General features: G+C 40.3%; 1 protein-coding gene across 8 annotated transcripts in view; it reads right to left on the bottom strand.

Annotated features, from left to right (window-relative positions):
* FARP1 (FERM, ARH/RhoGEF and pleckstrin domain protein 1) overlaps positions 1-25,396 on the bottom strand; it is a 227,519-nt gene that overhangs the window by 44,260 nt on the left and 157,863 nt on the right. For 5 of the 8 annotated variants that reach the window (XM_082046992.1, XM_082046989.1, XM_082046995.1 and 2 more), the window contains exons 4-13: positions 24,753-24,795; positions 23,619-23,697; positions 21,042-21,139; positions 15,554-15,668; positions 14,277-14,424; positions 10,843-10,938; positions 10,164-10,327; positions 8,466-8,534; positions 7,665-7,740; positions 5,232-5,472 (exon numbers count right to left, since the gene is read on the bottom strand). In XM_082046992.1, the coding sequence (XP_081903118.1) occupies positions 5,232-5,472; positions 7,665-7,740; positions 8,466-8,534; positions 10,164-10,327; positions 10,843-10,938; positions 14,277-14,424; positions 15,554-15,668; positions 21,042-21,139; positions 23,619-23,697; positions 24,753-24,795 (1,129 nt within the window). The remainder of the gene's footprint in view (positions 1-5,231; positions 5,473-7,664; positions 7,741-8,465; positions 8,535-10,163; positions 10,328-10,842; positions 10,939-14,276; positions 14,425-15,553; positions 15,669-21,041; positions 21,140-23,618; positions 23,698-24,752; positions 24,796-25,396) is intronic. The other 3 variants (XM_082046994.1, XM_082046993.1, XM_082046990.1) reach the window with 1 other exon arrangement.

Raw genomic sequence — 25,396 nt, forward strand, 5'->3', positions numbered from 1 at the left:
ATTAACATGAAACTTGTTATGCTCATCTATCTATTTACAACTGATCTCAGGTCCATACAGCTCACATAATGTACATGCAAATACAGCAAACCTAAAAACTTCCAGTTACAGTAAAAAGAAAAATTCAGCTACAGAATTTTCTCTTTCAGTTTTTCTTTGATAATTTGTATTTAGTGTGCACTACAATGGTTAATGGGATGGTACCGACTAGTTAGGCCTATGAGGTATGGGTGGCTTGAGATAACAGCAGCATTGAGTACAAATCATCTTCAGAGAACACCTCTTTCTGTCATGCACAAGGAATATGTTTGCTAGGGGATATGGACTTAAATCAAAACCAGTGCAGTCTAGGCCATCCACATATAAATTATTTAAAACTCCATACCTGCAATATCCTATGTAGGTCCTGGCTTCTACATCAATTTGCCACTATCAATCTTTCCTTCACCTAGCTAAATTTATTCCCAAATGTTATATCCCAGGTCACTGAGGAAAATTAGATTCTAGGATATGCCAATATGAAAAAAACCCCAAACTTTCAGAAGAGCCCAGCAGGACATAGTATGTTTGAGATGCTGGTGAGCTGGAGAAAACTTAAAATTGTCTGATAGGATTTTTTCTTCATTCACTGTAGCAATGATTGAACATGGTCAAGTACTTGGAACAGCAAATAAAGAGTCAGAGTGCCTTTTATCCATGTGTTGCTAACCACATCTGTGCATTATTTTGGGACAAACTCCTAAACTGCTTTTGCAACTAGACTCCATCCTTATCCAGCTACGTGGACAGAGTTGGTTCAGCAGAGTAACAAGCCATCTGCACAGCCCAACAAGAGGCTTCCTCCACGTCCTCTGGAAGCACAGAAGATGGTTGGCTCGGTACTACTCATTTAGGGTAGACATAGCTACTCAATCTTGCTGGGATTCAGCTCCCTCATATGTAGAAGCTGCCTAGGGATATCTGGGCACTTCAAGAGTACAGGATTTAAAATTTAATTCTTGCAAATAAAAAAGTTGTGAACGGTGAATTTGAAGTACCCTCAGCCACACTCCAAAATCTACCAGAACCGGTGGGAGAATCAAATATTTCACTTGGTCTTTAGCTATGCCTGTCACACCTGAGACATGGGTATGCTTGGACTACTGATGTTGACCAGAGTATGCAGATTGATACTTGCAATGCCTAAATTGAACTGACAGACTCCACTTACCCCCTGTGCTTTGTGAACTAGAACAACAAGAATTCCCTCATCTCATCTCATTCGCAGTCTTGCCCAAAGGTTTCTGCTCTTTCCCTCCAAGGCCTTCTTGTATTTGTCCCACAGAAACAAACTCCCAGATGAATTCCGAGGCACCTGATCCTATGTGAAAACGTCTATTTAAAAGTGCTCTCTCACCATTCTTGGCAAGCACCCAGATACAACACACATGTCTGGCAGAAGAATTTGGCCCACAGACTGTTTTTAATTAAATGCTTGTCTACTGATATTAAACTGAACTTCAGTGGCATAAGAATGCTGCAAAAACGATTAATCTTAAATGATTTCCTATGTAATCTACAAACTTTATTTCTACAAACGGGAAGAATTCCACCTGTGTTAAAACAACAACTACTTAAATATTTAAAGTTGAAAAAAATGCTGGATGATAGAAAACAGAGAGAAATCCTCCTATTTCATTTTGGAGAATAATATTCAAAAGGGAAAAAAAAAGGTGTTGAGATACTTTATTAGCAACTAAGCTAATTCCAGCTACCAGCAGGTCTGTTCTTGGAAAACTATAAATCCATTATTTTTGTAGGCATATGAGAGAAGAAATCAGGCCTGAAAACAGTATTTGAAAAGATTCAAAATAGTAAACACCACTTACAGAATTTTATATTTACTTAAAATCCAAACAATATGACATCTATCCATTTCTCTTAAGTAGCAGAAATGACTGCAAATCCTTTTGTTAAAAATCCATTACTTGTACTCTAATTTTACTGGCTAACAAAGCAATTAATTCGTCTATTCAGATTGCTATTACTTTACTGTATAATATAACTACAGGCACATTTGCCGCACAGGGAGCAAAAAAATTCAAAAGGTGACTCATGCACCCACTCCCCATACTCAACACTATCCACTAACTCAGGTTTCAACTACCTATATGTCATCTTAAATACTGAGAAGTTCAAGGCAATTATTTTACAGCTATTCTAAATCCAAAACATAAACCATCTTCTTTCAGCATAATATACAAGCAAGCTTTTCCCTAATTACCAACCTTGCTGTTTCTAGATTCATGCTTTAAACTACAGGAACAAACAAGAACATTCCTTGTCATTAAAATATCACTAAAGAGATGCTTTAATGTCTAAAGAGATGCTTTAAATCCTTCCTGTTCAAAAATGAGGTACCTAATCTTTAAGAAAAACAACACACTAAAGCGGATGAGCAGGCTAAAACTTACATTTACACAAAGATATATTTACTGCAAAAAAGTAAATACAAAATAACAAGACATGCCTAACTACTGTAGATATCTTTTTAAATATCCTTCACTCAGATTAAACTCTGTTAAAATGTGCATAGACCAAAGCATTACAAAAATTAAAAAGACTTTTTTTTTTTTATTTTTGTAAAAACCATCTTGAAAATTTTATATTGCCTAGATTTACAAAGTCCTGTAACTTGTTTATTATTACTTATGTGGGTGGACTCATTACTGCTGCATGCATGTACTGCATCATGCAGATCACTGCAAGTGACCTGCAGTTCAGCCAATGCTGTTGTTCATCACTTAAAATTCTCAAATTTATTTCCCTTCCCTCACAAGAAAAATATATAAAAGTGAAAATTAAGGCCAGTGTTAAAAAGCATATACTGTCTCCCAGCTCTAATAACCGCAGGACACTTTCCATACAGGAGACCTTTCATCTCGATTTTCTTAATTAACTTGGACAAACTAGAATCAGATTTTATTAGTATAGAGCCTTAATTCTCAATACTTTCAGCCTGTGAAAAGGAAGTTTACAAAGAATTAGTCTCTCTGTCCTGCACATGTATCAAAATCTTGCTACTTTATTTACAGTACAGAAGACAATCAGCCTGGACCACAGTTAGTCCCATTATTCTCTTGTGTCACAGGATGAAAAATTTATGAGGTGGCACTCTTAAAAAAAATAGCCTATGACAGACTAATTGGACCCTGTACAGATAAAGATTTCTCATGATCAAAACAAAAAATAAAATCAAACAGCCACCATCTCCAAACCCCCCACCATAAATCACCCACAACAGAACTTTGATGTCTCTGTGAATAATTCCACTGAAAGAATAAGGGGAAAAAAATCTCTTGCAATTAATCTTTATACCACACTGATAAAGGATAGAAAGGATTGCCTTGCAAATAATACCCATGCCACTCTTCATTAGGGCTGTTTCAATCTAAGGTCTTTTTGACTTGAATTACATTTTTCATCTTGTTCTCTTTCTTGCCCAAGGAAGAGTTTAGAGTTTCAAAATCTCCATTACCAAATCAGCCTGTTGAACCCAGTGAAGAAAAAGCCAATAGTGTAATTGTTCCTGTACACATACCTAATTTGTACCCTCAGTTCATCAGTTAAGATTATAAAATGAGTTATGAAGATGAGTAGACCAAATAGATTCTCTCTATTAAGAGGTTTTCCAGCATATTTCAAGATTTCAACAAGTCTTGGTCTTGAATATCAAGCTGCCTGCATTTGGCTATAAGTTTAATTTTTTCCCCTAACTTTGCTGAGGCACTCATAAGTTGCTCTCCTTATACAGGAGAGAAAGCAAATTGCAATAGACATACAAAAGAGAACAACGTACCTACTTAATTTCATTTGTGTTTGTTTTGTCAAAATGATCACTCAATGTCAAAGAAGCTACAATATATACCTAAAATACGACTTCATACAAAGAACAGGTGAGTGTATAAAGTCTTACAAAGGTACCTAAATCAGTAATAATTTTCTTCTCCTCCTGCATTTTGGAGGAGATGCATTCCTGTTAAGCTGCACTGAGACTTACCCTTATTATTGTATTTCTAGCATCCCTTCCCTCTGGCTGGTCAGTACAATAATAACATTTGAAATAGCTCATAAGCTGAAATTATTACCAGCCCCTCTTCACAAGCCTCACAAGATGCAATCACTCTTATGAGCAACCACAGTATCCACTGGTCTCATATGCCCCAGTCCCTAGCAGCTGAAGACCTGCACACCATCTTCATCACTGAGGCCAACAGACACATCCTCCTCTACCTCCTCCTCAAGCTGAAGGCTCCCAAAGGAGTACTTATTTCTAGGCATAGGAGAGGAGCTCAGTACAATGGGATTTCCAAACACCAGGGGGTGAGTGAAGGGGTTAATGATTTCTGAGTCAGAATCGCTAGATTCTGTCCCACTGCTGGTGGAGCCCTCCATCATCTGCATTGCAGCCACGTGATCCATCACGCCACCGGCACGCAGTGACTGCATGAGTGGGCTCTGCTTTGACTGTGTCCCAGCTGGCATACCATTGGCCATTATTTTGCCTTCTGGAGAAGACATCTTAGCCACCTCGCCTCCTTTACAATGCCTCTCTGATCTATACTCCTGCTCAGGGGTTGAGGATATCTGACTCAGGATAAACGGATCTGTAACTGATTTATTGTAGAGATTTGGGATTTTCTGTGCATGAGGCCGTTGAGAACCTGGAGAATACCTGCCATACCTGTGGCAGCTACTGGCATGGCTGTCCTCCTCCTCAGTCCTCACCCTGCACTCATGCCCATTTTCTGAGACATAACCCTGAGAGCCAGTTCTACTCAGACTCATGTTAGGGCTTGACCCTTTGCTACTGGGAGGCAACGGAGTGGCCAGTGGACTACGGCTCCCTGGCCCTCTAAACATTTCATCAACCAGTGAGCTGTGTCTTGGCATCCTGGGGCTTCCTCCAGTGTAGAAGGAGAGATTAGCTGGGTTATCATCAAGGTACTCTTCAGAGAGATACTGCGAAGACTTTATAGAGGCTGAGGAATCCCTGTACCTAGTTCTATTGCGATTTTCATCTCTATAGTGAATATAGGCACCACTGGTCAAATCACCCTCATAATTGTCATTTGTTTGGGAATATGACTGGGTTATTTGTCCTCTGAGGAGATCATACTCGCTATCTACATCACTGCAGTCAATGAAAGGAATGGAGGTGCTGCTGCCATGAGCAGCCCTGGAAGCTGGACCTGTGCTTGGTTGCTGTGACTGAGGTCTGTTCTGCTGCATCCTGTCCTTAGCCACCTCCTCCTCTTCCTCCACTGTTGACACCACTGCTCCGTCCACCTTTCCGCCTTCCTTTGGGCTCTTCTTCAAGGAAGGGCTCTTGTGCTGTCCAGTGTCTTCTGTTGAAGCCTTCAACTCCTTCCCTTGCCGGCAGCTCTGAACTGCTGCAGCATCATTGTCGTCCCCATAGGCAAAGGTTGAACTCTGGAAAGATAAAGGAGGGAAGACAAAGGGGGACGGAGGGATGGGAGGGAAGAGGTTTGGGAGGGAAGGGAACCAGAGAGAAAAGGCTATGTGTAATTACGCACCAGAATTTTGCACTGCATCTTTCGGCAACATAGGAAAGCAGAAGGGGTAACCCAAGCTTCAAAATTAATTAGAAGAAAAACAAAACAAAACAAAACAAAAACAAAAAAGAAAGGTCTCTGATCTTAAGAACAGAAAAATACATAAGCTAAGCAAGGGAAGATAGGCAGACAGAATGCGGTGATAGGTAAAAAGGGGTATAGTGTTTGAGGTGTTTCAATGCCCTGAGGCATCCATCAACACTATGAACATCAACCTGTTTGCATTCCTCTGAGAAGCTGGAGGGACAAAAAAGATAAATGCGTAAGACGAATTTTGCACAACCTACTTAAATACGCTAAAAAAGCCATCTGTGGGCTTTTGAACACTCCACATTCAGTCCCTGGAGCATACCTGCCACTAATTCCTGAGCTGGTTTTTCTGCACACAGAAATATGTCACATCTGCCCAGTAGCCATGCTCCATCTGCCTGAGCTTGTCTTAGCAATATTAAATTGCTAAAAGATATTTGATAGGGGCTGCGTTTGTAGGAGAACTTTCTGAGGTTCTTGGATTTGTAGGAATGAGAGGGCCTGAAATATCGAAAGGATGCAATGTGAGGAAGGTGAAGGTGCGGTAGCATTCTTAAATACACTAACCTAATAGCTTGCTCCTGCCATTTAGCTTTATGTGAGGTTATGCCATTAAAGGTTCACCTCCACAAACACAGATGAGCACAGAAAACACTGGCAGGTGGAGGAACCCAAATGATCTAGTCAAATAATCTAGACCCAGTTCCTCTGGGGCTATCCCAGTAGAGCCATCAGCCCTTGGTCTGGGTGTATCTGGGATGCCAGCAACTGGAGACACCAGAGTATGTGCATATTGATTGGGTGGGGAGGTCAGTATGTGCAGCTGCTAGAAAACATTAAACTGGACTAGTCTGTGAGTAGGTTGAGCTGGGTTGCAAGTACTGGAGCAGCTGTAAGTCAGGCCAGACACTGGTAAGATGATGGGGCCTGGGGGTCAATTACTGGTAATGCCACACTTCTGGACCAGCTATTGGAGAGACGCCTCTGCATGTGTGTGTGTGAGTGAGGTAACTGGGAATCAGGGGACACAGCTGTCAGTTACGGGGTTAGACTGGGTGTCTAAGATGAATTACTGGAGGAAACTTCAACACGTGTGTGTAGGTTTGAGTACTACCAACTGGAGTGAGTGGCTGTGAGACCTGGGGGCTTGTATGTCCAGGTGCCAGCCACTGGGAGACTCGGGGATCCAGGGGCCCACCACTGGATGGACTGAGTTTCTAAGACCAGTTGCAAGAGGGATCCCTATCGTATATATATACACACACATATTTTCCACTAATGAACTTTCATTCTGATCAGCCAAAGAATGAAACAGGGTGAGACCACTGGCACTGTTTGCATTTTGTGGGAGTGCTGCTTTCTGTCTGTGTTTACCTGGCTAGCCAGCTGGCTGTGTATGGGTATATATTGTATATGTGCATCTATGCAGCTGCCTACAGTGAATACATGCTCAGCCTTACTACTAGCTGGACCTGGGAAAATGCAGCTGCTGCAACCTTGCTGCTATTGGATTTGCAAACTCCTAAAACATAACAGCTATTAACATAAGACAAATAAATTAGGTATCTACCAGAGACAATGGCTGAAAAGTACAGAGATGTTATTTTTCTGAGGAAATAATTCTTCTTCTCTGTGGTTAACACAACAAAACAACTTGGCATGGGCAACCAAGACTACCCAGTGAAGAAAAAGAATTCAACTTTTCCCAGATGCAATAACCAGCTACAACCTAGGACCCCAGCAGTAACACTGTGGATTGCAGTTTTTCAGATGGTCATTAGTACAACTCAGACAAGCTCACTATTTATATTTGCCTGGTTGTCTGGAAGCAACTCTGCTCCACAGTGGAAATGAACCTGTTCCACTTGCAAAACCTAAAACTTATGATACCCAGGGCTCCCAGTTAAATGGAAAGTGAGCAGAAAACTATGCTTCTAGAGTTTCAAAACAGCAGTCAGTGGAGGGAAATGTAAGAAGTGTTTAAAAGGCATGATCCAGGGTTTCAACAACATCACTGACTTGTTTTGGCACCTCTGTATGCTGTTCTGAAGGCTGCGCAGCCATACTTCTGATGGAATGAATCTTGCTGTGTTTCCTGGAGATAAAAGGAAAATCACAGTAAGAAGCCATTTCAACTTTTTTCTACAAGCAGGAATGAAAAGACATGCCTCCTTTAAAACAAAACCTTTGAATAGCAGCTTTCATAAAAGTTTGCTACAAAACAGACTAACGTTCCTCCTTTCTGTAAAATTTATATATGCTACATATTGCAAACCATACCATTGTAAGAAAAGGGAGAGGCACTGCAGCAAAAATGTTCTATCACCAGAACATGAGTCATTACCAATGAACTGCTGCCACAGTGTCCGTGACATTTTGGCCACTACTTTCAGCTCACCAAAAGCAAGATAAGTTCAGACATAACCAGCTCTAGCAAGCTGGAAGCTTTCCCTGGAGACCTCTACCTTGAGGTTGGCTAAACCTACTCCTGTTACTTTCAGTTTTATTCTGAAGTGAATAAGTTTGTTCACACACATTAACCACATCCCACCAAAAAAAGGTGCAAATCAATATGGGAGGAAGTTATCTGTGACAGTAAGACACTCACTGCTGAAAAAAACTGATTGAAGACTATAGATTTTAACTAAACTGTCAACTTCTGACAAAACATTCAGGACCAAGGGGGTATTACACAAGTGATAAACTATCAAACCAGCAAAGAAGGAATTTTTCACTTGGACTAGTGCCAAGATCTTAGAATATAACTAACTGGACTTCACAACTTTTCTTTGATTAAAACATTTATTTATTTCCTCTCACCTTTCAAACTGCACTTTTTTGTGCCCTCCTTCTTTAACATAGTCAAGAACTTGCTTTTGAGTCCGACCACTGGAAGAAAACCACAGTTAAAATATCAATCAGATACTGAATTTGCCATGTTTAATACAGTATATCACCTATCCATCATAAACATGTATGTGGCCTGCATATGAAGTTACAGCAATGAGAAAGGTGTTTGTCACTATCAGCAGAAACTCATGTAAGATCATAAGTGGACCTGGTCAGATACACACAGATTTTTATAACTTTGCCTGTTACTTACCTCTTTTTTTTCCTATGGAGCTACTTTTTGATGCCATTTCAGAACTTCTTACATTCAGTTGCGTGCCCTTTCTAGGATCATTACTGGGAAGTCACCACAATAGAAAGTTACTCAAGCATTAAGTTTGCCTCTTATGAACAAAGAACATTCCTGAATCTTTTTGAGAGTCAAATGCCAGCCTTACCTGCTATCAGTAAGCCCTAGAACCAAGATGAAAACCACTGAAATGCATTTCTTGACTCAGTTGCTAATGTGAAACACACTGACTAAACATACATACATTTTCTGGAGAGCTTTAGGCTGGAAATAACTCTCTCCCCTTCTGCTACAGGCCATGGAAAAGTAGTGAGAAAGCCCAGCACTTCCTGTTGTGCAAATATATAAACTCCAAATGGAACCGAGAGCAGTGAAGTAAACCCACACCTCAAGAATGTTTAGCAGAGATCCAAATCCCTCCTATTCATTACAGGCTTTAAACTAACTGAATTACCACAAGACCTGGAAAAAGTTACTGAATGGACAGAGCACAGACCACAGTGAGTGGAGGATGTAACCAAAGCCTGCTCTCCAAACCAGGAGGTAAGCTGGATGCACCTACAACCTTCTATTTACTCAGGCAAAAACTTAACAATTATAACTTGCTTAGCCTAACATAGGTTTAATTTACTTTGTAGGCAGGAAACAAAGTGGGGAGGGAGAATGGCCATATCTACTATGTTCTTGTGCAAGGCAACTGGAGTGTACAGTTTATCTCAGCAAAGAGAGTTTCTGGCTGTGCAGCTTACATCAGCTCCACAAACAAAATAAACTGTATGAACAAAAGGATTTCCCCTTCCCCATCCCTGCATACACGATACAATATCTACAATGAAAAAAAAAACTATTAAAAACCCTCCTACGGCTCTAAAAATATCATGGATAGACTAGGCCTTAGCGTAGGTGGTTGTCTCACATAAAACCTTTGCAAGCTTAAAGGTCTCAGCATAAAGACAAGACATTGCTTTTAACTGCATAAACAATAGGTTTACCACAAGAACATGTAACAAAAATACAAATCTCCGTTCTGATACATAGGAAAGATCCCATCCTAGAAGCACAGGATCTAGAGAGTACTAAAAAGTTCCTAGCTAGTGTTGCTAAGGACACAGGTGAGTTTTCTTATGTGAAACCTGCTGGAACCTACGCCCTTTATATCTTATCTCCAGCAAGCTACTTTGCAACAGCTACTACAAAACGAATGCAGGCTTTTTCCTTACACTGCTCTGGCTGAGAAGACGCAATAGAAAATACAAAGAAGCAAATTGCAATATCAAAGAGAGAAGCTGAAACTTAAACTAGGTTTAATCCTACATCATTATGGATGTGATTTTCAAATGGGGAGGCAACAAAGATGGAAAAAAGAAAGCAAGTCTTACCTGAATCTAAATGATGAACCTCTAGAGAAAATAACAGGTTTAGGCTTTGGTTTCGGTTCCTCAAACAGCCTGAAAAAGGCATGATGCTCCACACAGATCTTCCAGAAGGACTTGCAAAAATCTCTACTGGCCATAAGGAATTCCAGGGTGTCCTGGAATGAACTCTGAAAATTAAGATAGCATTTGCAATGTAAGCAAGCAAGCAATACACATTACAGAGAGGCACTGACAAAGCAGGTGCTATGCTGAAAAAAAATATTTTTTCCCAACTCACTGGCTTTCAGGCTTAACAGGCCCTAAACTTCCCACTTTGAGATATCACTGATCTGCCTGGCTATTGCTCGAACTTCCTTTGCTTGATAAATAGGATAGAGATAAAGCAGTGGTATTAACATTAGCCCATGAAGAGGTGGTTTACATACTATAACTTAAGAGCCCCTGATACAGTATCAGAGTGGCAGCCAGAATAAGATTCTGTGACAATGAGTTTTCATCTCCTTTGCTAGGATTGCTCACCCAAGATGTCAGGTTGATTGATGTGTGCAGTAACACACTAACTGTGAACATATGCAATTAATTTTAAAAATCTTCTTGACGTGATTAAAATACGTTTAATGTGTGAGTAAGAATTTACCAAATAAACTTTGGTCAACTCCATCAATTCCTGACAAAGACTTACGTTCACATCAGGCCGTAGTTTGATAAGAAAACGTTTCCTCTTGAAGCTCAGCTTTCGAACCTTAGCCCAGTTGAAGGCATTGATCTTGGTGTGACCCTACAGAGAACAAAGCCATCAGAGTTTAAGCATTCCAGATCTAAATGGAGAAATCTAAACCACTACAGAAAGCTTGACATAAATGAATCATCATCTCATTTCATTTGAAATTATGATATTTCTTAACATTCATCCTCTGATAATGCAAATGTGATGTGATTGAAAGTGTGTACCCCTCAGGTACCAATACAGGTTGGGGGATGAAGTGATTCAGAGCAGCTCTGCGGAGAAGGACTTGGGGGTACTGGTGGATGAAAGACTGGACATGAGCCAGCAATGTGCACTTGCAGCCCAGAAGGCCAATTGTATCCTGGGCTGCATCAAAAGCAGCGTGGCCAGCAGGTCGAGGGAGGTGATTCTGCCCCTCTGCTCCACTCTGGTGAGACCCCACCTGGAGTCCTGTGTCCAGCCCTGGAGCCCTCAGCACAGGAAAGACACGGACCTGTTGGAGAGGGGCCAGAGGAGGCCACAGAAATGATCAGAGGGCTGGAACAGCTCTGCTGTGATGACAGGCTGAGAGAGTTGGGTTTTTTCAACCTGGAGAAGTCTTCAAGGAGACCTTATTGTGGCCTTTCAGTACTAAAAAAGGGGCCTGTGAGAAAGATGGGGACAGACTTTTTAGCAGGGCCTGTTGTGATATGCCAAGGGGTAATGGTTTTAAACTAAAAGAGGGGAGATGGAGGCTAGACATGAGGAAGAAATTTTTTCATGATGAGGTTGGTGAAACACTGGCCCAGGTTGCCCAGAGAGGTGGTAGATGCCCCATCCCTGGAGACATTCCAGGCCAGGCTGGACAGGGCTCTGAGCAACCTGATCTAGTTGAAGATGTCCCTGCTCATTGCAGGGGGTTGGACTAGATGAGCTTTGAAGATGTCTTCCAACTCAAACTATTCTATGGTTAAACTCTTGCATATTTATAGAACTAGGCATATTGAGTCAATGTGAAAGTATCTGACCCAGTATCCCTGCACAAAAGAGGGTGGCCCAGCTTTTGCCCAGATAGTGTTATCTTGTTCCACTACGCAGACTCTGATTTTCAGTGGGCTAAGCCACCCCCCAGAGGAACATCCACGTCCTTCTCTTTCTACTAGCTACAGAGAATCCAGATACCTAACATGGCCACCTCACTTTGATGGGTAGATTTCTTTCCTCTTTGTCTGTCTACAGGGCAAAATAAACACCCCTTTAAATATCACTTAAATGGCAGGAAAAAAACCCCAGCGACTGAAAGTTTTGTATTGGAAGTGCAAAACACTGAGTTTTTTGACCTTCCATAGGGAGCAACAGAAGTTAAATGAACCTAAATAAATGGCTTGTCTCCGAAGACTCACAAAATGTGTTTCCCCCCAAAAGCTATCAAAAACCACAAGGAGACAGGAAACCTGAGAGAAATTATCTTCAGAACACTATAATTCCCAGTCACTACATCATTAACTCCTACCCTCTAGAAGTCTCACTCTTAATCTATGTTAGAAGGTATTGGAGGTATTATTTTAAAATATTAATTACAGTAGTTTGTTTAGTAAAGACTTCAATACAAACATGCCTACAGCACAGAAGTTTCAGAGCTACTACAGGATTGCTAAGTGCAGAAACGCACACTGATTTGGGCACAGTTACCAGACGGACGTAGGAGTAATGACAGTGTGAATATATCTGCTAAGTCAACCTGCTGTCGAAGAATTACATAATTAATCTCTCCTAGAATATTCAGCAGCGCTGACACTGATGTCTAAATAAACGGCAGGCTTTAAAATAAGTCTGACTATTGCTTATGCCATTTGTGAGTGAACTTTTATTTTCCTTGAGGTCATTCTAATGAGGTCGTCATATTTCAGTATCTACCAGTTATACTCAAACCAAAAAAGATCAACTTAAGGTCCTTGTCCTATGAAGTGCTTGAAGGAAGCCCTAAGCCGACTGCCAAATGCCAATTGCTGGGCGGACCCCAGAGGATTAGAGCCTGATCCAGCAAAATTTCCAAGCTTTTCTGAAAAGTTTTCCCCAAAAAAAGCCTGTTTTGAAAGTCCCAAACACAGCAGGACAAGAAGAGGTGACTTAGTTTTAGAAGTTTATAAATCAGACCTTGGGCCTTCAACCTGCAGCTACATCTTTACAGAAGGATCTCAGCTGTCTGCTGGGACTTGGTGATGTCCCCGCTGTTTTGTGTGGACACAAACTTCCAGCTGTGAGACAGTCTCAATTTATAAAGCTCTGCAATTAATTAATTCACCTGATGAAAATACTGTGGGGGAACAGAGGAAAGGTTTGAACATACAATTATTTGAGTTATGTGCATTTCTAACAACACCCTGGTGCTCTCATGCTTCAACCTATGCTTCAGTTTTGGGGTTTTACTAGCAACCCATTTAGTTGATTGGGCTTTTTTTTTTAAATTTAGATCTCAGAGCATTTGGGTCAGACATATTTCTGGCTTTGTTTGTTGCTGTTGTTTTTCTTTATAAAAGGGCTCAAAGTACTTTATAAGGTTGGAAACACTAGTATTTGAACTATAGTCAAAGAGTTAAAATGAATTGTCTTTCTTGACAATTCTAAAAATTTACATTTTAAGGAACAGTTTACTTACTAACACAGAGTGAGGTAAGTCACATTTTGGATGCTAGCAGACCTAAGTTCAAGTGAAAGCAGTTTACACCAGGTGACAACCTCTATCTTCACAACTGTAAAAGCCCAATTTGTTATCTACCCAAGGGAAATTGCAAAACAAGAATTTGGTAAATTTACTAATGATGCTTCACGAACATTTACTAAGCTGAGTGGGGTAGGAGACAAAAGAAATGCAAGGAAAATACTTTGGAACTTTTAGAGAAAGATGAAAGATTCATGGATTCAGCAAAGGTAGAATGGCCATGGCTGGTGAAGAAAATTGTAAAAACTCTGACAAAGTAACGCCATGGAGAGCTGACATTCCCTATCTACATCCTTCTCCATGTACTCCAGTTGTTTGTTGTTTTGTCCCTGCTTCAAAGCCATTTTGTATGCACCATGCCTGCAAGATCTACCTGCTCCTGTATGTAGGAGGTGTCAGCATGACCAACTTGCAAATTGTGAGCTGTGGGTCAGTTTGCATCCTGAACAGCACATTGTGGCTGCAGATGGAGTTCTACCCTGTGTATGCAAACAAGGTAAGAGTTCCTGGAAGTGAAGGACCTAATGCAGCTTATAAAAGGTTTAAGGTTGTTGTTACAAAATATTTGGAAGTTCTGAATTTTCCCAACCAAGTTCTTTCAGACATGGCTGATTGTCCTGAATTCTTTTTGCTGTAAGAAATCTCTCTGCTTTATAACATAAAAAGTCATGTCCTGAGTAGCTCTAACCTGAAACACCAGAATGCCTGTGTTGGCAACAGCCAGGTTGATTTTTGTCCCTTCCCTGTCCTTGGCTGGATGCAAGCGTATTCCATACATCTCCAGCCGACGGGCAATCTCCAAAAGCTGGAAGTCTGACTCTGCTGGTGTCTGTCCCCTTGAAGAAGAAAACAGAGAAGACACACAAATTCTTCACACCTTTTAATAGAGATCAACAAGTCCTCCAGAGAACAAAGAAACATTTCATCAGAGAGTGAAACCTGTCAAATGTGTAATATCTGTATGGCTTTTCTATGTCCCCAGACTTACATTAGCTAGAACTACTTTATCTTACTCTAAATGGAAGCCAAAGAAGCCACAGATTTTATGGTCTATTAGAAATATTGATTACTCCAATTCTGAAACACTTAATACAGCCAGATTTTGAACCATTAGCTTTAGCAGAATTCACTACCTTTATACTTGCTATTAGAAAAGACATGCTGTATTCCTAAAAAAAAAAAAATAATAAATAGAAATGTGTTAGGATGTTGTTCATTGCAATACCAAAATGCAGTAAAACGTAAGAAAACCGTAATAGAAAGGTTGGGAACCCCCAACGCTAAATTAATCAAGTCAAAATTACACAAAAGTTTTTATTATTACTGCTATAAAACTCTCCACCACTCATAGCTAATTCAATGTATCTCAAAATGAAACTGTTCAAGTCTTGAAGTGTTCTCGACAGCAAAAAATACCTTTCCATGCCTTATTTGTAATTCTTTTAACCATCTTCTTACTACTAGTCTTTTCTCCAGGCCTTAGGATACTTGAATCCTATTCCCTCCAAATCCTTAATCCTGCAAGCAATTTGTGCTTTTCCTAAAACTATCATTAAACCCCTTCTTCACCCATCTCTAAATAAAGCACAGAAAGGTGAAAAAGCAACATTCAATGTCCTTGAAATCAAAAAGACTGCTATCAGAAGTGCATGACTGATCATTCATCATCTGCAATCATACCTGCATGCACAAAATCAGCAGTGAAGCATTTTGTATGAAATAGACTGTAAAATAATGGTATGCTTGAATTAATATCAGAATCAATTGCTCTTTAATCCTCTTGTTATGATGAGGGGAGAAAGGCAGGAGTAACTTTCTGGAAATTCATAAGCTTGAACATTTTGGAGAAGAGACCTTTGAGAAACTCAGAGGTCCAGATGTCTTTTGTGCATATGATGAGGCATATATTTACAGTTAGAACAGCACTAAAGGAAAAGAAGTCCAATAACAAGAAAAAAGTCTTACATGTGACTACGGTGGAATTCCATGATTTTGTCTTCTAGTGCTTCTTGCTGAGGTATATACTTGTTCTTCGCTAAGTGTTCACGATCTATGGTTTCATCAAAATCCCCAATCTCAGCTATGGAGAATTTCAAGAAAAGTCTGTTAAAATCTTGTATTAAATCTGAATTATTCAGGCAATCCAAAAGGTACAGACAGCTGGGAAGAGAGCAGGGAAGCAAACATAATTGGTTGCAAGCTGTGTCATGGATTCACAATTCAGATTCTCACTATGTTATCTTCCACACATTCCTCCCTTCTCCTCTGTGTTAGTACTTGATGCATGAGAAGAAGCCCAAGGATTCCTCCCATCCACCACAACCAAGTAAGTAGCTGTTGGATGTCAACTGAACAAATGATGCTATCATGGTGCTGCCTTGACTTGTGTGTGGGATAAGTGGAGGGTGACAGAAAGGACAGCACCGATCCAACAGAACTCATCCATCTCTCTGTCACACCTGCTGATGCTCAGGTGCCTTTCCCTGGAGCAGCCAAGTGCCAGCTTCTTCCCTGGGCCTGTGCCTGTAATCTTTAGCAGAAGATGTGAAGAGAGATGGTTTTGTTTGCTTATTTGAATTCAGGCACATATTCCACCTCATGGGGTTATGAAACATTTGTCTTCCTTGAATTTTGCAGCAGTTTGAGACACATTCTGTCTCCCTCCTCCTCGAAGTTGCTCCCATCTGCTGCAGTTATTCAATACCGTGTGTGCAACAGTATGTCACACCCACTTTCCATTTTGCAGCCCATTCAGTGAGATTTCCTTTCTTTTTTGAGGGGGAGGAGGGCCAGGCAATTGATGTGTGGGTGCCAGATTACTATCTGGCTGCCTGCTATTCTTGGAATGCCTCTGAAAATCTTGCTATTAGCTTTTTCACTGAACAGCATAGCAGCCTCTGCCTGCAGACCTGCTGGAATAATACCAACAAAGCTACAACAAAGGCTGCTACCTTAATAATGTCAGCGAAGTTAAAATGCGGCGCCCTTAAATTAAATCCAGGCTGCAGCCAGACACGTAATTGCACACTTGACCTAGGATGTCACAGGCCCAAGCTCAGATCCTTGCCTCATCCTCACCTCGGTTCCGCCCATGTAAATGATCCCTTAATCCAGTTCTGTCCAAAATAAACTGGTTTACAAAAATATAAATTTTTTAGATTATGCCACTGTGGGTTATTTGTGACAAAAGGTTGCCTGGGATCAGATGTACCTGCAATGTGGACTGGGGGCAATAACCTTGCGTAGGCAGGGAAGATGAGGACCAAGGCATCTACGAACGACAGAGCAATAACCTTTCAACTCAAATTGCCTACAGCCACATGATGACTTTTTACACTTCGGAGACCAGAGGTAGAAAAGAGTTGATAACAGAAACTGTCTCATTTCCACTCCCTCCCTCATCCCATCTGCTCTGAGCCATTGGCTTGAGACAGTAGAAATACTACAGAATATTTAAGAGAATTCTCCTTTGTAAATTGTCCCTTCTGTCCCCATCTCAGAAACAGCTTCCTCACTCCAGCTTTACTCGCCCCAGCATGACAAATCTTTAGGGTCCGTTTTTAACCCTAACTCAAATGAAAGGCAAGTTTCTGTTCTTTAATGAAGCTATAAGCTCGCATAGGTTTGCAACAACTCAAATAGCACAGGCCCTGATTCTTTAAAATCCAGTTCATATCCTCTATGTCCTTGTACATGGACGGACTTAAACCATGTTCTATAGGGCTTTCTTCAGATGCAAGAGTACAGAAGAGTCTTCTACATGATTTCTATAATGCTTTCTGCATTTGTCAACTGGAAATCCATTACCAAAATTGTCCTCCTGGCTTTCAAGTTACTTCTGAATTTGTTCTTTTTGACTTTGGCTTTTCCTTCTCTCCTTAGCTCTCCTTTTCCACCTTAAATGCCTTTCTAATAGCCCTTCCTCTAGAATGAGAGTTGTATTTTGAATATTGTCAGCCTCACATATAACTCTTCTTTAAAATCTTCTCATGTGTTCTAGCCAAAGATTGATTTCCACTGATGCTCCCCTTCCTCTCATCTTGCAACTGCATTACACCATGCTGTGTTCTGTCTGCATTAGCACTTCTGATATGTCTAATGCTTTGTATTTCAGCTCTTTTCCTTTAATCAGTCCATCTTCTTACTTCACATGCTCACTTTACTGCACCATTTGACGTATTAAAGTGTCCTCTCACTTCCAACATTTTCTACAATGCTTTTAAGGTATTTTTTAATAGAATGTTTCAAATCTAAGTTTCATTCTGTAATATACACACACTAATTTAACAGAAACCTGCTTGCTGTCATTTTATGATTTAACATAAATAGCAGTCTATAACATGGACATAAACTTGTATACACCATATAAGGGCCTCCTGGAATGATATATCCCCCATGGAAACTACTTGTAGGCACAGCATCGATAAGACATACATATATACCTAACCCCTTGCAGTCTCAAATCTTTTCACTTTGATATCATGACTTCTGTCAGCTGTCTAATTTTCTTTTTGTTGCACACAAATAGGTAATATTTTTTTTTAGCTACTGAGTAGTAAGCTAGAGAGAAAGCAAATACAAAAGACAGCCACGTAGGTAAGATACAGTCGTAGACTCTTCAAAGGGAAAATTTTCACTGAAAAATGTTAATGAGACACAAGATGGATAAATATATGAGACAGCTGCAAACTTCTAGCAGAGGTTTCTAGCTAACACTGTTACACAAAAAAGGAGGGGAAAAATCCTAAATGGCAAAAAATGGTCCAGCTTGCAGTGAGGAGACAGGGAGGGGAAGCAGCACTGTAGGTGCACCAAGAGGCACAACATCCCTCAGCCCAAAATTGCAGTTCAGATTTTGTGAATACCGTCTCACTTCTGCATGATGAATCTCTCATCTCTCTCCTTCTGACACAAAGGAAAAACTCAATTTTTCAGTACAAAAGTATCTTACTGTACTCTCTCCATAAGGAGAGTGCTTCTTGATTCCAAAAATCTCAATTCAGAATGACTCTGCACTTCTAGCTCACAAGTGAAGGGGACAAAGGACTAGAAAGATTCCAAATGCATGAGGGTCATTTCCAGCCACTCAGGAAAATTATTTAACCCAATATTATAATGCATCTCAGCAGCATAAGAACAATGCTGGGGAGTTGCCATTTTTTTACACTTTGAAATGAATGTTTCTTGCTAGCCTGCATGAGTGTGTCGGGGGGAACAGCCAGGTGTATAACAGAGGAATTTTGAAAAAATACTGAATTAAATTTGAGTTTGTCCTGGTTTTGTTAAAAACAAGTTTCTCTTTTAGTGATTTTGCCTGGCAGCTAAAGCCTTCATATTAGCTGCATTTTCCTGGAGAACCAGACACATGTTTTGGTAAACCTAGCAATGAAATGAAAACTTATTGATAAGCACGAATGGACATCTTGTGAGAAGGGCAATGAGAAACCGGTGACCAAGAAACTGACCAACTGTGTATAACATTCCATTCACGTGAATACTTCATATAAAAGTGGGAGATCACGAGGATGTCATTTTTTTCCCTTTCCCTTTTTCCTTCTGCTTATGGCTGACATTAGGAGAGGACCTTGCTAGTCGTCCCTGCGAACTGAGGCCTAGTGACAGACTGAATCCAGCTCCGGTTGGCTGCAGAGTCCAATCCAAGACTTTGGTTGCCGGCTCTGCAGTTGCTGAGACTTTCAAGATTGGTTTTGTATATTTTGTATTATTTTCTCTATTCTTATTAGTAGCATTAGTAAAACATTGTTAATTTTTCCAACTCTCTTCTCTCTGTCCTTCTTTCCCTCCCGATTGCCTGTCCTGAGTGGGGAGGGGGGAGAGGGAGGGGCAAAAAGGGGAGAAGGGGTTAACAATACATCTGCCAGGGTTTTATTGTCACCCTGCAATCAAAACCCTTGACAGAGTTTTACTGTGGGGAGAAGGGAAAGGGACAGCTTGTAAAGGTGAAAGGACACGCTGTGTTTCATCCTTTTATGCTGTTGCTTCAGGAAAACAAGCTATAGCAGTTGCACTCTGTGCAGTTCAAGCACCAGAGCTGTAGATAGTTCAGTGAAGAACTTAAGCAATAAGAGATAAGTAAGATATTAAATAGGATCCAAGTAGAAATCATAGGAAAATAATTCACCTAAAGTATAAGAATTGAAGAGAGAATGATCATGAAGTAATATTTCAAATGAAGAGAGACACATGCATTAAGGCATCCTCTCCCTAACATCTTTCTTTGGTGCATGGACATGCAGTAGGAAAACTCACCCTCCTAGAATGCAGTGTAATAAATGATACTCAATTTCCCCCAAACGATCAAGCCTTTTTTTTTCCTGAGATGAAAGGAAGTTAGAACTAGTTTAACTGAGGAAGTTGGTGTGCTGGACACCATAATGAGAAAAACTAAAAGAGCCAAAAAGCTTGCTAGACTAGGTTTTTCTTCTTTTTATTTAGGTCTGTGCTGCAAAACTACGCACTTTTAAAATGACATGAGGAATATGAGGAATATGGAATTTCACAGAGGGTCCTGCACAGCCTGCTGCTCCTCAGTTGCACCAAGCAATGATAACCACTGCAAATAAAATGCCATGCAATATTTGTCTTTCCAACAGCAATTGACGAGAAACCGCCCAAACACTCAGACTTTGACAAAGGATCATGAGATTTATCTGTTCATCACTAAAGAACTTCTGAATGTCTTTCTTGACTGTAATTTCCATACAACAGCATTTCAGTGGAAATATGCAATACTGAATTGTACAATGACCACTCAAAACCATGGTCTATTACAACCATTATACATGCTACTAAGTGTTTTTTCCTAATGTTATTCTCAAGACAAGTATCTGAAAGTCTTAAAATGGAAAGCATACACTGCCTTTCAAGTGATCTGGAAGCTAAAAAAGCTTCAACATGATGAACAAAGTTAATGCATGATTTCACTAAACAGTCTTATTGTGGACACTTTGCAATTAAAAAAAAAAAAAAAAAGCTTAAAATCTGTTGTTTTTTTTTTTTCTTCCCTATCAGTTTCCTCTTAGGACTGTGATTTAGTCTGGCATTCTAAGCATGTTTATTTACTACATTCTCTAGACAGCATACAGATCTCCAGGAACTGGAACACTCTGCTGACATTATACAATGTATAATAAAACAGGAATTGATGAGAAGAATTCAACCTGTTTGCCACTCCCTGCAAATCTTACTTTTTAAATGATCCTAGGAAGACCATCAAATGCAGTGCTTTAAAAATGCAAATCCAGTGTCCAGCAGCTCTTCTTTATTTGAAAGAGTAAATTATCTGTATTTGAATGGCATTATACAGAAATACAATAAATTGTTCATATGGCTTAAACCTGTCCCTATGGCAGCTATTAACAGGTAACCCAGCAAAGCGTGTCCAACCCATCATCCTGTTTATCCTCCTGGAAAGAAGAAAAAAGGAACTTACACTGCACTATGTGTGAGATTAAGAGGGCAGTGCTGGTATCATTACATGTTAGCCTTCCCTGTGCCAGGTCCTGCTTCACTTGCAATGCAAATAGGTACCTGCAAAACAGAAGTGAACAAAAAGAGTTACACGAAGCATCAGGGAAAGAGGTAAAAGTATTTCAGTGCCAACTCCATTTTTGGCTACATGTTCCTCTCACTTTTTGAAATCTACAGAAGTGATCTGATTTTCGTAAGTTTAGAAGCTAAACAAAACATAGCAGATACTGTATTGCAGCCATTAGAGTCTTACACTTTGCAGAATGGAAAATCTCTCTCTTTTTTTCTCTCTCCCTCCTTCTCCTTGAACCAGAGCAATGAGATCTGGAAGCGATATGACAATGGAAGCAAATGCGACAGCTATTAAGTGCTCAGCAACTGCACAGCAAGCAGCAATAGATAATGGAGCTGCTTGTAACTATGAAGAAGTGCCAGATAAACCAGTGATACAGAGTTATCAGTTAGTTCTCGTAGAACACAAGGAGAACTCCAAACTTGCACCTTGGCACTCACCTAGGAAGGAGGAACAAGATCTCAACAGAACAATTCTAGCTAGCTCTGATACTTGTGTGGTCCCATTACCTGCACCACCTGTGCACCAGCAACTATTAACACATTTGCTTCCAAACTATCTCAGCCACACAGGGCAACTCTACATAGACAGCTTAAGTGCAGAGACATCACAGGTTCATGGCATTACTTTAACATTTAAATTTCTTCTAGCTTCAACAAGAACTGAAATTGCTTAGTTCCCCTCAGCATCAAATTCTTCCCTAGAAAAAAAAGAAAAAGAACTAGCTGTAAGCATTTCTCCTACTGTCGGTACGAAACCCAGACTGGTTAGACACCCTCACGAGTCCTCCAAAGACTGCAGCTCCTCTGAAGAACTCCTACTAGGATCTAAATAGTTTATAGTAAGACTAGATTTTAACAGGTTCAGTGAAAAGCTCTCATTTGAACAGAGAGTTTCTGAACAAGAAGATGTAGGTATATTAAATGGGCAAGCTGATTTGGGAAGTATGGAAACAAACACAGTATATTAAATAGTATATCAGATCTAAATAAAGTGCTTTTGAAAGCTGCAGACATCTGCCTACCCATAAAAAATTCACCCTCGTAGAAGAATGCAGCATAAAAGTGTTGTATTCTCTGCTTCTCCAAATGATGAAGCTGTTCCCTGTGGATATGCTTTCACATCTTACACACTGCTGTGTACATATATTCATGTTCCCTAGCATATACATTTTAAAGTCTAACAAAAAAAAGTCATTAGGATTCAGAAACACATCCCCAGGTGCAGAAAGAGATCACCAAAAACCAACTTACAGCTCACATACTAAGCAACTGACATGCAGAATATCTATTTGGAAACATGAATGTTTCATTAGTAGCATCATATTGTGAGTGTTCATTCATCCCTCTATTGTTTTTACTCAGCCTTTCAAGTAAATATTCCTTCTTCCTACCCCACTTTTCTACTTCTCTCTATCCAGGCCAGGAAAGGATATAAATAATTTATTTTTTCTTTTTTTTTTTCCCATTCCATCACTCTATTACCAAAACAAAACAAGACAGAGAGAAACACAGAATACCATGAACGTGGACTGGTTCTTTATAAAGCAGGTCATACGGACATGAGAGCTCTTTGTAAAAGAGGACTTCATCTTGTGAGAAGATCAAAAGTAAAAGAGTAATAATACTGAATCAGAATAGAAAAATGTAATTAAAAAATAAGAAGCTTGGAGATAAGAAAGAGTTGAAAAGTTTTAGTGAAGAAACACTGCAACAAAACAATGTTTCTGATCAAAAACGAAGGACCTGCTTACAGGGAAGAACCTTAATAGGTCTCTCGTATACATATGTACTCACAGAGATATATGACTTTTTATGCCAATGCAGTGTGAAATTAAGAGCTTACATGAAGTTTTTGAAATGCACTGAAAATAAACAAACCTTTAAGGTATTCTTTCTGCACGTGTCTAGATCTTTCTCTACCTTCTTCGTACTTCCGATTCTATTCCCTCCTTCTTTCCCTTTATCTGTCTCCAAAACCATAATTCCACCCATGCAAACCTTTGGCATTTGCATTGGCTATAGGAATAGGGTCCAATGCTGTCACAACTTTGCAATTCCTGCAAACAATTATCTCCCACACGTGGGTGCAGAGTCACATGTGTCCCTCAGCAGAGCAGCGCCCCAGGGCACCAACACGTGCCTTAGGTCCCTTCCAACACCACTGCCAAAGGGGCTTGGAGAACTCTGCTGCCAAACTGCCTTCTCCTGGAGTAAGCAAAGCCCGCCCAGAGCCCCAAATCCAAGGAGACAAAGGACTCCTGGACTTTGCAGAACCCCCTCAGCACAGACTGCAACAGAATCTTAGGGCCTGTATTTCAGGTGCATTCAAGGTTGGGGCAAATAACATTAAGTTAATACTAACAGACAGCCATCAATCCCCACCCAGTCATCTCAGACTCCATGTGCTCCCCTCTGTCCACCATATTTAATAGAAAAAAAAAAAAATAGTCATGCAGCTACTAACCTTGTCAGTTCCTCCTGCAGCTGAGCATGGTCAGGTGGGAAGAATTTTACCACAAATTTTACGACAACGTGCTTCGGTCCTAGGGGAAATGTCAAAGGAAGTTAGTGAACATCAGTAACACACTGTCCAAATTTTATTACACAGAATGATGTACAAGGCACGATTCATGGAACCTGTAGTGCATGCATAAAGGCTAACTTCCCGTCCTTTGTTAGTATTTGGGTTATTTAGAGATTGCACAATAAAATTTACACACAATAAAAGAGAACAGTAACTTGGTGGAGGGATATATTATGTGTGTCTACCTTCCTTGCTTCAGAACAGGAGGGAGCTAAAATACCCTTTTTCAAGTCCCCTAGCAAATTAACATTTCTATTTTAACAGCAGCACGTTTGTTCTGACTCTTAAAAGTACAACCAGTGCAAAAGGACGAATGCACCTCTCACAAGAGAGAGAGGTGCCAGGGCATACGCTCAAACTAATATGACCAGAGAGGCACCTAGGAAAACTCAGTGCAAAGGTAAAGAAAAGAACTTTGCTGATACTTGACAGAGGAACAAAATCACCAAAACCTTTCCGCTTCACTTCTACTCTTCCCAGAGCTGATGGCTATTTACCAATTCCTTTTGGCTCCTGCCACCCACCACAACTTTCCCTGATGCCCCTAACCTGTCTCCCTCTTCTTGGTCTCACACAGTTCCAAGTTCCACAGAAATGACCCAGAGAGCGGTAACACATTTGTTAGCTCCTTCTCAGCAATAATGTCTTCCTGTTATTTTCCTTTTTTAATTTTCCTGATTACTGTTACCTTCTGGTGGTGTGTGCTTCCTTTAATCCTTCTTTTACTGCATGCTTTTTTTTCCTCTACAAAACTGTTTCCTCCATTGCTACCCCTGCGTCTCCTAGTGACTGACTAAACCTCTGCCTCCTACTGGGTCAGCCACTTCATATGTTAATGTGACATAATTTCACAGCATGCTCAATAAATCTTTTAAGGACAGAACAGAAACAAAAAATAATGCAAACAAAATTCAGTGAAGAAAGTTGAGAAGATAAGGATCCCAGTTGACAGAGTCCTCATTTATTCAAGCACTCTCAGACTGACAAAATAAATGACAGCAAGGAAGTACTTACTTCTAATCTGTTTCATAACAGGCTTCAAAAGATCAAGCCACACCTGAAAACAAAAGAAGGTGGTGTTATTATCCCCGAACAAACTACCAATTGCAACTGAATATTTTTTATTGTGCTACTTAGATTTTCATTTATTTATTTTTTCCAGTGTCATCATCATGCTGTCCCTAATTATATATAGTGGATTTTCTCCCCAAAACTCTGGAAGATGCTCAGGAAACAGCACTGTTAATGGGTGGTCACTGTGGCACAGCTTTTGAAGCAGTACAAATTCAGAGAGCTGAATAGTCTCAGATACCAACAAGAACAGCATGTTTGGTCAGGAACCATTCATTTTGTGCCAGGAACAACTGAAATAAGGAGTTCAGAAAAAGACAATCCTATACTGTCATCGTGGTTCTCACTCAAATTAATTTTGAGCAAGGCAAGTGAAAAGGGTTGGTGCTTTACTTTGATCTGGGAATGCTGGGCAAACAGAGAAGTTGGAAGGTGGGGTTTGGGGTCCCAACAGGTCCCACCATGGTGCCTGGGCACAAATGTAGAGCTCCCTTGCTTGGTCCCATGGGGATAAAGGAATGTCACCACCACCAGCTTGGGGAGGAATGTCCGTGCAGATCAAGGACGAGACAGACACATTGCAAGTG

The sequence above is a fragment of the Streptopelia decaocto genome (assembly GCF_964273445.1).
Source record: "Streptopelia decaocto genome assembly, chromosome: 1".
Lineage (NCBI taxonomy): Eukaryota > Metazoa > Chordata > Aves > Columbiformes > Columbidae > Streptopelia > Streptopelia decaocto.